The sequence below is a fragment of the Diplotaxodon limnothrissa genome, linkage group LG14, assembly GCF_057381915.1.
Source record: "Diplotaxodon limnothrissa isolate DT_005_m linkage group LG14, D_limnothrissa_male_GT1.1, whole genome shotgun sequence".
In the NCBI taxonomy this organism is placed as follows: Eukaryota; Metazoa; Chordata; class Actinopteri; order Cichliformes; family Cichlidae; genus Diplotaxodon; species Diplotaxodon limnothrissa.
The window spans coordinates 5,282,372-5,294,561 of record NC_140609.1 but is presented as its reverse complement, the minus strand read 5'-3'; the positions used below and the strand labels follow the sequence as shown (position 1 = coordinate 5,294,561).

At 39.1% G+C, this 12,190-nt stretch overlaps 1 protein-coding gene across 1 annotated transcript in view; it reads left to right on the top strand.

Annotated features, from left to right (window-relative positions):
* Positions 1 to 6,623, top strand: part of nlrx1 (NLR family member X1) — a 29,809-nt gene extending 23,186 nt beyond the window's left edge. Inside the window, exons 11-12 of the mRNA XM_085370845.1 lie at positions 562 to 766; positions 6,087 to 6,623. Coding sequence (XP_085226971.1) covers positions 562 to 766; positions 6,087 to 6,224 — 343 coding nt within the window. The 3' untranslated portion in view covers positions 6,225 to 6,623. The remainder of the gene's footprint in view (positions 1 to 561; positions 767 to 6,086) is intronic.
* Positions 6,624 to 12,190: the final 5,567 nt, after the last annotated feature.

Genomic DNA, 12,190 nt, shown 5'->3' with positions numbered 1-12,190 from the left:
AGTTGTGCTATAATGTTGTATTGCATAGACCACATTATAAATAAATTCTGATTCCACTGTCCTTTTTGCATTATAAATATTTATTTATTTTTTTCATAGAACACTGACAGTTTTCGTAACATGAAAAAAGCACCTTACTTACAGTTTGGCATATATTAAATTATAAACCCTGATATTGTTTTGATGCATGCGTAATGTAAGTTGTAAGTCCAGCTAAGTAAATCCCAATAGGTTGATTCTGTTCATCTGGACAAAGCGTTTTCAGTGGGAGAAACATTTTGTCTTCTTCCGACAGAAGAAGTCATTTGGATGAGTGACAAAGCATTTCTCCCACTGAAAACACTACGTCCAGATGAACAGAATCAACCTTTTGGGAATCCTGATATTGTGTCATCAGATAATTGATAGAATTTATCAATTTATTACTCCTGTGAATGAGACCAAGAACATTTTAAAATGGACTACATATGGTGAAATGCAAAAGGCCTCAGAGACACACTAAAAGCATGCAGTCTTTCATGCAAGCCCTACAGAAATTTTTTTGTCCATGTCTTTGTGCAGTTTATATTTGAACCCTCTCAGTAAAGTGGCGAAGCAGTCCCTGTATGCCCGAGGTGTTCCCCGTAGCCACAGTGGCCAACGGGTCAAGGTCCTGGCTTCTGTCACTGAAGGGACAGACCTCTCTGAGAACTGGCGCCCCATTCTCAATGTTATACGAGAGAACTCCTCATCCTGGGATCAGCAGCATGTCATACAGCAACTAAAGGTATATACATACAGTACAATGTAAATGTAAAAATGTACATAAAACATGTCATTTAAAAAATGATTCATACTGTGTGGGTTTTTAAAAGCCTGTTTTTTTTTTTTTAAATAATAGGTTAAGCTCAGCATTTTTAAGATACTTGTGTTTAAGTGTTTATAAACAAGACATGAGAAACCAGCCAGCTGGTGTTTTTCACCTGCTTGTCCAGTTGTTTGTTGTTTTTGTACGTCAGAACGCACCCCCAACACACAGGAGCATACAAAGAAGCACTGAACGCCACAGTGTCAGTGCTTCTTTGTCAGTGGACTTCAGCCTCCAGGGGAAGAAGAGACCGATGGAATTAATCACGGGAACTGGTGGGCTTCCTGAAAAGGCCTCGCAGGTTCCCCCTCTCCGGCAGCATTGCTGGACAACCTCACATCACCACTAAGCATAACCGAAACCACATGTCTGAATGTGTTTTGAGCATACCCGCAAACATCGTCCCACCACTTTATTAAATCTAGGCCAGTCCATTCCACATTTATGGGTTGTGTAAGGCAGAAGCTAACAGCAGCCGATGTTTTGCTTTTTATTTTAATTTCTAATAACACCACATAATATTTTTTAAAGGCACCAACTACACATGTAGTTCTGCTTCCAACAATGCTCCAGGCTGAACCACGTTTTGGTGGACCAGGGTCTGCATACAACCTGAGTCCACCATAGCCCAGCGTGTACCCCTTGGCACTCAACTCAACTATCCAATCCAAAAACAACACAAACACATTGGGTTATTGTCTCCCCAGAAACACTTCCCTCGTGCTTGTGGAAATCTGTTTTTTCCCCCCCATTTCCGTTGTCGTTTTTCCTATTTCTGTTTTCTTTTTTCCTATTTCTGTTGTGTTTTGTGTGCTTTTGCAGCATTTTTCTTATTGCTGGTGTTTTCTTAAGTTGCAGTCCGTTTGGCCTCTCGGGGCCACCATAGAGGAGGACAAAAGGTTTCAAACTTGTCCAGGCCTTAAACCTCATGTGTATTCTTCCTAGTAGTAGCACATCCATAAAAATAAGGCTTTTATGAAAACACTGAATACAAAATTGCTTTCTTGAGAAAGACTCAATTTATAGTTGACTATTAAATTTTGCATAAAATAAATTTTACAAAGTAGCTTTGAATAGCAGAGATGCAGAAATGTCTGCAGAGCCATGGCTCAGTGTCTGAGTGTCACAGACCTAAATGTATGCCCATTTATATTTTTTAAATTGTTTACATTTGGACTTTTATTGTATTTTCATAAGTTTTACTGCTTTTAATTAAGCAATAAATACCGCTGCGCAACAGTAATTTAGCATTAAACAGTTAACCTGTTGAACCCCAATGGTCCTGGTACCAGAGGGGAGAGGGAGAACATCAGGTTTAATGGGATGTACCGCCAGATCTATTGTTTAAATAAAGACATGTGTGATATCCACAGAAATGTCAGAATCTCAGCTAAAAGCTCACAAAACTATTTCAAAAACCGCAAAACTGGTAAAACAGCAAACAATTAAAAAGCAGGCAAACAGATTCTGCAAAAGGATGTACTCGCGTTTGTCTGTGTTCACCTGGCGGCCAAGGACATGTGGTTGAGTGCTGACAGATTCTAAAACTGCAAGATTTATCACTCGCCGACCAAAATTCACTGAATAAGCAGCAAAAGAAGATGAAAACTATACTGCACATTTGAAAAAACATTGTAATTCCCTTTTAATTTTTACTGTCTTGGTTCCACCACAATAAAATTGCACTTTCTGCAGAGCTGTACCTCTTAGCATGCTTCGAGACCAGTTTTCCATCATCTGATAAGAAAGCCTAAACTGTACAAAGGTTGCTGTAAAATCTACAACAACTAGCTGGCAGCTGGATGCCAGTAACTTACTGTAAATACAAATCACAGTAACCTTACTGTATTGTGCATTTATAGTAGTACCGTAATTTCCTTTACAGTACTAGTACTGTATTTTTACTGTAATTTCTTGTACTGCACTTTTCCTGTATTATCCATTTACAGTATTACTGCAATTTACTTTTGGGCACTTTATGTGATGTTAGCGTTAAGATAAAAATAAATCCCCACAGCTGTCAACTACATCTGCTGGTGTCGCAGTGACCCAAGAACAAAAAAGCACATAAAATGAATTACACATTTTACTATATCAATCCCTTTGACCAGCTCAGGGTGCACAGTGGAGACTGTATAATTTTCATGGATCTCGCTCTCATGCTTACTTCCTGCTGCATCACTATCTACCTTTGCAGGGTTCTGTAAAGCATGTTAATGTTTTCTGCTGATGTGTAATGTGAAAGATGATTTCACGTGAAAATAAGTTTTTCAGTTAGGAAACAGGCAAGTAATATTTTCCATCTCTTATGTGCCATTTAAAATGATCACACAAAATGTACAAATCATGAGATGTATGCTGGCATCCCTCAACCTCACAAATCACTGCATCCATATGAGTAGGTGTACAGCTCAATGAAGGTTTTTTTGACTGTGTGTGCTTGGAGTGCATGTGCAATGTAAGTGCAGCAAGTGTTCAAAAACTGCATGGACAATTCATTAAGCCACAACCAAACATGGGTGAACATAGGTTCCAATGCATTTTGATATGGCGATAAAATCTAGTCAGTGTCCGCGTTGATACATTGCACTGTTTGTACACAAATGGCGTGACTATTTTAATAGTTGTAATTAACTTCTGACTTGAGCAATATTAACCTTGTGACATATGTAATATCATTTAATACTAGACATGAAGGCATATGGGTTTAAACTTAACGTTAAACGCTAATGTTAGTCATGTGACAAGCATTAGAAAAGTGTTAGTTATACCACGCGTTAGGAAGGTGGTGAGGGGGAATGAAGATAAAAACTTTATTTTTAAGTTTTCTTTTATTCCAAAGTTACTAAATACTGATCCCCCCCCCAACCAAACTTAGTAGGCAAGGAACATATATGCACCTTAGATTTGTCGTTTCGCTTAGATTGACTTCAGTTAATTTAGTTACAACAGCTTACTCACCCGCTGAGTTTTCACAGCAGTTCCAAACCAAACCTAATCCAGATACCAGGCACAAAAGGCTCCAGTGAACACCTCACAAATAGTGACTCGGGCCAAAAGCTTTAAGAAAGAAGATATAAAACAAAGCTTTTCCAAATACAAATTATGTTTAAATAACTTGTAACTAGTAATATTAGGCAACCTCTTCACAGGATAGATAGCAAACAGTTAAACATTAGTATCATATACTAATGGCATTAACAGTGACAGCATTAGCAAATAATTTTCAGAAGGTAATAAGGCCAAAACTATTTGCTGGGCTCAATAACCAATGTAAGCTAATAACCAGTGTATGACAATACACGACTCCTCTATCTTTATAAACAGTTAGTGCTGCCTTTTGTAAGAAAGTTGAGAGGAAGCGAATCAAGTTAGAAGCATGTGTGTCTAAAAAATTGTTTGAGGATAATAAGAACATGGTACTCTTTTTTTGAATTAATGTTTTCTCCAGAAAACAATCATTTTTCTTTTCAATGTCAGTCCCACAAAACAGTTGAAGAAAGTTTGAAAGAAATCTCTATAGCCATTGGTCAGTTTCACCTAGGTCAGTTTACTACTGTAAAACAAATTTACTGTAGGAATAATTACAGTAATATATATTTTCTCTTATATATATTTACTGTTGAATTTACTAAAGGTGTTTACAGGGTTATTTATGCTATTTAATAATGAAGAAATGTAACCTTTCACAAATTATGCCAAATTGCAAACACTTATAATAAATATACAAAATGCTATATTTCTAATAAAAAATTTTTTTTCTATTACAGACATTTCTGGGGGAGGGTTACAGCTACAGTTTATAAAAAAACAAAACAAACAAACCCCAAAACAAACAAACACAAAAACTGAAGAGTCTGGGCAATGAGCTACCACAAGTTTTTCTGTCATTCTACACATTTATTTCTTACAATTTAAGTCCAACGAGTCGTGCTGACAGCTTTCTTTGTTTTTTACAGCAGCTTTTTCTTTATCATGTAGAATAACAGTTAAATATGTAACTTCTTTACGCTGACAGAATGGAGAATTTACTGGTCTGGCTGCTTAAGATCAAAGTGGGTTGTATGTGACCCACAACTAAAATGAGTTTGACACCAACGGTATATGATATATTGCCAAGAAGCATTATTATAACAAACAAGTAACCAAATACAAATTCTTTGCTTTATGTTTTAAGTTTATATGTAGCAATTCCACATTTGTATGCATATATTTTCATTATTACCTCAAGCCTACCTTCTAAACTGGAGTTTCTGAAACATGAAAACCCACGTAAACATGCTTACTTATTCACATCATATAAGGGTCTATTTGGATAGTGTTTAAGTCTTAACAAGTCTGTTAGATTCCAGTTTTGCTTACACCAGCTAACAGTATCAAAAACAACAGTTCAGGATATCCTCAACTCACCTCAGTTTAGCTGTGATAGACAGAAGTTAATAAACAAGTGTTATGATACTTGCCGTCCATAAACCCCAAGTTAATTCATCTAGATATTGTCTTTTCAAAGGAAGAAACATTTTCCCACTCACCCAAGTGACTTCTTTAGTCTCAAGACTCAAGAAAACTCAATGTCTAAATAAACAGTATCACCGTTCTGGGGAAGAAACTGCAAGCAAGCCAAGATTCAAACAGAAAATATTTCATTAAAAAAACAACCTTGAAAACACAAGACAGTGGGTCAAAGACCCAGGATCATGACATCCAGTTAGTGACACACATTTCTACCCCTTGGCTTTAAGGGCATTTTATTCCCCTCTGTTTTCCCTCCTGAGCATTAGCACCTGAATAGGTGTCTGGCAGACATGAGCTGTGATATGATGACCAAGGTCTGTCTTTAACTCACTTACCAGTACTGTTACGCTGGCACTCCTGTTGCATTTATAATGTAGGAATTTGAAATATTAGAGATCCAGGTTTAGATGTTTTTTTTGTTTGTGTGGAACAAACTGGATGCTTTTGTGGAAAGCATCCAGTTTGTTAGTGTTATGACATATATGCTTCTGAAGATGGCATTGAGACAGCATTTTTTCCTAGTGTGACACCTCACTCATGTTGTCAGAGAACAGGGATCATTGGATTAGTGACCTTAAGATATGAATTCGATTTGCAGAATTAAATTTGAGTCATTTTACATGTACAAACACCCAACTTAAAATTGATGAGGTGAAATGCACAAAAAAGATTGATTGTCAGGTGTGTGTCAGTAAAACCAATGGCCCTTTGTTCTTTTTTGCAGGTCTTTCTCGAGGATCTGGAGTGGGGGCGTCAACAGCAGCAGAGCCTCTGGAAGAGGCTACATTTCCGCAGAGTTGAGAAGGGAGTCCGGAAAATTCTAAAGATGTATAGGAACAATTTACCTCCCTCCAAGAAGTAACCCAGGAGGTGATCAGGAAATGAGTGTTCAAGTTTGAATAGGATGAATCCAGATAGGAGAATCTTCAAACAGCAATGACTAATAGTCTAGGACAGGGGTTTTAAAACAGGCCAGCGGACTATATCAGGCCCACAATACAATTTTTTCTGGCCAGCAAAATAATTTCATATGTCAGTTATTGATGTGGTCTCTATGTGGGAGCTGAATCTTCAGCCCTGTTGAGAATTCCTGCAGACAGGGGTTGGGCTTTATTTTGATAGGTACACCATGCGGACAATCACGTGTTACATTCCCCTTAAAGGTCCAGGGGATGAAGGAAAGTAATAAAAGTTGTCCAGGTTGAACAAAGAAGATAGAGAGGCCATTCATATTATGCAAAGTAATTAAGCAATAAACAATTAAATGACAAAATAGTTTCTGATTTTCACTTTCTACTATAGAAATGTCTGTGTTTTTTTTATGACTACAGTTTAATTTAAGAAACAACAACAACAAAAAACTGACAGTCCAGGCAATGAGCTACCCAAACCTTTTCTGTAATGTTACACATTTATTTTGTACAGTTAAAGTCCAAAGACTCATGCTGACAGATTTCTTTCTATGTCACAGCTGTTTTTTCTTGATTATGTAGAAAAACAGTTAAAGATTTAACTTCTTTACACTGACAGAAAGACAGTTTCACTGGTCCGGCTACTTAAGATCAAAGTGGGCTGTATGTGACCCTTGATGTAAAATAGTTTTGACACCTCTGGTCTAGGAGATATAGTTTCATCACTGTAGAAGAGATTTTGCTCTTGATTCTACAGTAAAAACTACACTGCACTATTCATAACCATTTAAAAGACCCAAACACAATCAAACTGTATGGCTTTAATGTGTGAGGTGCTCCACATGTGACTGGATTGTGAATTTTTAGTTGAATAGTTTGTCATTTAAAGTTGCTTTTAAAGAGCACATTTTTGATTTATTTCACATTAATAATTGAAATGAATTTCCTTGTATTAGCAAGCACAAGAAAGAGAGAGGTAAAGGACATGCAGTTTGTCATTTTCATATGAGGCCAAAGCATTGAGACATTTGGTTGCCTTGAGTGAAAGTCTGTTTTTATATATCATCTTCATTAAATGCATCTTTTTTGCACAAAATAAGCCAACAAAGTACACTGCAGTAAAACAAACAACTATCAGCATCAAACAGAATGTCTGCATGTGTAATTTACATATGATTAAGAACAGAAAGGAATATTTTGAAAACACGTGTATGCTAAGTAAAGGATTTCTTGATAATATACAAGACTTGATAATAGAATAGAATTCAACTTTATTGTCATTGCACATGCACAGGTACAGGGCAACGAAATGCAGTTTGCATCCATCCAGAAGTGCTTTAGTGATATAGATATATTACAATATATATTAGCAATAATATAGATATGTGAGTATATTACAGAAATGGGTCTATTATGGTATGTTATAATGTACACGGTATGAAGTATGTTGTGAATATTCTATAACTATAAGTATGTACAGGCTATGAACAGGATATAAATATGAAAAACTATACAGAATATGAAATAAATAACTTTACAGAATCTGAGATATACAGCTATACATACATAAATGGCCAAAATACATACAGTACTGTATATATTGTATATAGTAAAGAAAAAAGAGAGAGAATGCATTTCCTGATCGAAATGCAGTGTGAATGCTGATAGCTGAATGGTTTGACCTGAAATGTAATAACTGCTGAATCTTTGGCCTTCAGGTGAATGATTCAGTGGATTTCAACTCATTCAGCATTTTTTAATGGATTGGATTTATATAGCGCTTTTTTTCAAGGCACCCAAAGCGCTTTGCAATGCCACTATTCATTCACTCTCACATTCACACACTGGTGGAGGCAGCTACGATTGTAGCCACAGCTGCCCTGGGGCAGACTGACTTGTTCACCAAAGTGCAGACCTGTTGAAAGCTGAAGTTCACGCAGAGTTTCAAAGTTGGAAAGTAGCTGAACATCTTTAAAATCCACATTAGAAAAGCCAACTGATGACAAAAGAAAATATAGAGTCAGAAAACATCTGAATGAATATTAAAAGCTCATCTTCTAAACCACTTAAAGAGTGGAATTGGAAAAGTGGAATGAAGTATTTTTAATGTCTTAACTCGAGGATGACAAATGTAAAAACAGAATGTTTGCAGAATATCTGCGTCGTGTGTGAGTGTGCATGTGTGTGTGTATCGGCATGTGTAAACATGTATGTATGTGTGTGTGTGCATGTGTGTGTGTATCGGCATATGTAAACATGTATGTCTGTGTGTGTGTGTAAATGTGTTAAACTAAAATAAAAAGGTTATTCTTAGTTAAACCGGTGCTTTGTAACAGTGAGGATGGGGAGAGTTGGTGGCTGCATGGCCAGATCTTTTACAAACGCTCCACTTCGGTGGGAGACAGTCATACAGGAGCGAGCATCCCTGAGAGAATCAGGTGGGTCTTCACGTCAGTAGCCAGTGTGGGCAAAAATGACATTCTCTCTGACTCCTGGTGCGACCCCGAGATGGGGTCCACCAGTAAAACAATTTAAAATCGAGGTGGCCCTAGCTTTTACCAATGAGGAAAAGCACTGTCAGTGCCTGACCCCCTTCTGAAATTGGGTCAGGCCCCAATTTCAGAAGGGCCTGACCAATATATAATAGAGTGGAGGAGGCCAGGTTTAACCTGATCCCTGTGAAACAGCTTTTTGGGGAGGCACGGACCCCACCTTCGCTCAACTCCAGCGGCCCCGAGTGACCGGAAGTTTTTGCCAGCCTGAGTCGAAAGATTGCAAGCAGGACTTCGCCCAGAGGTTTGGCTACCTTCAACCATTACCAATAAAATGGTGTGGGACGGTTTCGATCCAGCCAATCAGGAACAGGGTCGAATTTACGACCAGCTACCCAGAGGTTGGAGGAGGTCAGAGGGTACCGAGGTCTTGGGCTTGTGGGTGGCCCCAGAAGTTGCCTTGCTCGTCCTCCAACTGATGACTGCCCTGGATGGGGGGCGCTTACATAGATGGCCATGTCTTTACTTGTCAGCATACATCTGATGCTTCTAAATAAGCTCATCCCAAGTGATTGTTAAGCTGCCCTAGCTGAATGGAATAGTATCATATTTTAGCTTTCTACAGTTCTTCTTGAATATAAAAGGGTTTTTTTGTATTAATTGTTCTGGTTGCTTTATGTGAACATGATAAGTAGACAACTTGTTTCTAATAATTTGTTTCTTTAATTTAATTTTGCAAAGTTACAACCTCAGAAAAGAAGAAGATGTTGCACATGGAATTCTCTCTGAAAACCTGACAAAGGTGGGTCGTGCCACACATTGCTCAGAAGAACAGCGTGCTTTAATCAAAATGTTGATTGGAGATGGGAAAACATAAAGAAGTGCAGAAAATGACAGGCTGCTCAGCTAAAATGATCTCCAATACTTTAAAATGAAAAGCCAAACCAGAGAGACGTGCAAGAAAATGGAAGACTACCATTCGAATGGATCAAACAATAGCCAGAATGGCAAAGACTCAGCCAATGATCAGCTCCAGGGAGATGGTCTGAAGTTACCTGTGAGTACTAAGACAAGCTTCTTCTAATTGTCAGAGTCTATCGGCAAGAAGCCCCCAGAAAATCCAACTGTTTAAAAAAAAAACAAAAAAAAAACCCGTGCTGAAGAGGATACAATTTGCCAAAGAACATATCAACTGGCCTAAAGAGAAATGGAGAAACATTTTGTGGACTGATGAAAGTAAGGGCCACAGACAGTTTGTCAGACGACTCCCAAACACTGAATTCAAGCGACAGTACACCTGAAGACCGTGAAGCATGGTGGTCCAAGCATCATGATATGGGGCTGTTTCTCTTACTATGGTGTCAGGCCTATTTATTCCATACCAGGGATGATGGATCAATTTGCTTATAACAAAATACTTGAAGAGGTCATGCTGCCTTGTGCTGAAGAGGAAATGCCCTTTAAATGGGTGTTTCAACAAGACAATGACCCCAAACACACCAGTAAGCGAGCAGTATGTTGGTTCCAGACCAACAAAATTAAGGTTATGGAGTGGCCAGCCCAATCCCTGGACCTTAATCCAACAGAAAACTTGTGGGGTTGCATCAAAAATGCTGTTTCTGAAGCAAAACCAAGAAATGCAGAGGAATTGTGGAAGGCTGTCAAATCATCCTGGGCAGGCATACCTGTTTACACGTGCCAGAAGTTGGTCGACTCCGTGCAGCACAGATGTGAAGCAGTTCTCAAAAACAGTGGTTATACCACTAAATATTAGTTTAGTGATTCACAGGAATGCTAAATCTTAACTTTTTTTTTTTGAGTAAATATTTGAGTTTGTAATGGAAAAATGCAGACACTGCTATTTTTTGAATTGCCCAATATCATGTTTTCCTTCATTTTCTGTAAAGTAATTGAAATATTGATACATCAAAAGATGAACAAAAGAGTAAAATACACTCAACAAAAATATAAACGCAACACCTTTGTTACTGCTCCCATTCCCCATGGGATGGACGCAGAGACCTAAAATTCATTCCAGATACACAATATAACCATCCCTCCCAAACAGTGGTCACAAATCAGTCCAAATGTGTGGTAGTGGGCACATCTGCTATATTGAGATAATCCATCCCACCTCACAGGTGTGCCACATCAGGATGCTGATCTGACATCATGAGTAGTGCACAGGTGTACCTCAGACTGCCCACAACAAAAGGCCACCCTGGAATGTGCAGTTTTGTCTCACAGCAAAATGCCACAGATGCCACAAGCAATGAGGGAGCGTGCAATTGGCATGCTGACAGCAGGAATGTCAACCAGATCTGTCGCCCGTGCATTGAATGTTCATTTCTCAACCATAAGCCGTCTCCACAGGCGTTTCAGAGAATATGGCAGCACATCCAACCGGCCTCACAACCGCAGACCTCGTGTAACAACACCAGCCCAGGACCTCCACATCCAGCAGGTTCACCTCCAAGATCGTCTGAGACCAGCCACCCAGACAGCTGCTGGAACAATTGGTTTGCACAACCAAACAATTTCTGCACAAACTGTCAGAAACCGTCTCAGGGACGCTCAACTGCATGCCCGTCGTCCTCATCGGGGTCTTGACCTGACTCCAGCTCGTCGCCGTAACAGACTTGTGTGGGCAAATGCTCACATTCGATGGCGTCTGGCACGTTGGAGAGGTGTGCGCTTCACGGATGAATCATGGTTCACATTGTTCAGGGCAGATGGCAGCTGAGAACGTCCCAGTTCTTGCATGGCCAGCATACTCACCGGACATGTCACCCATTGAGCATGTTCGGGATGTGCTTGACCGGCGTATACGACAGCGTGTACCAGTTCCCACGAATATCCAACAACCTCGCACAGCCATTGAAGTGGAGTGGACCAACATTCCACAGGCCACATTGTCAATCTGATAGACTCCATGCGACGATGTGTTGCACTGCATGAGGCAAATGGTGGTCACACCAGATACTGACCGGTTCTGGGTCCCCAGACCCCCAATAGCGCAAAAAACTGCACATTCCAGGGTGGCCTTTTGTTGTGGGCAGTCTGAGGTACACCTGTGCACTACTCATGATGTCAGATCAGCATCCTGATGTGGCACACCTGTGAGGTGGGATGGATTATCTCAATATAGCAGATGTGCCCACTACCACACATTTGGACTGATTTGTGACCACTGTTTGGGAGGGATGGTTATATTGTGTATCTGGAATGAATTTTAGGTCTCTACGTCCATCCCATGGGGAATGGGAGCAGTAACAAAGGTGTTGCGTTTATATTTTTGTTGAGTGTATAATATGCAGTGTTCCCAATGAATGGACAAAAATATTATATGGATTTTGAGCTTTATTCGTGTTCAAAATAATAGCAGTGTGTTTTAAAACACAACTGTGAATAGTTTCCGTTCTGAT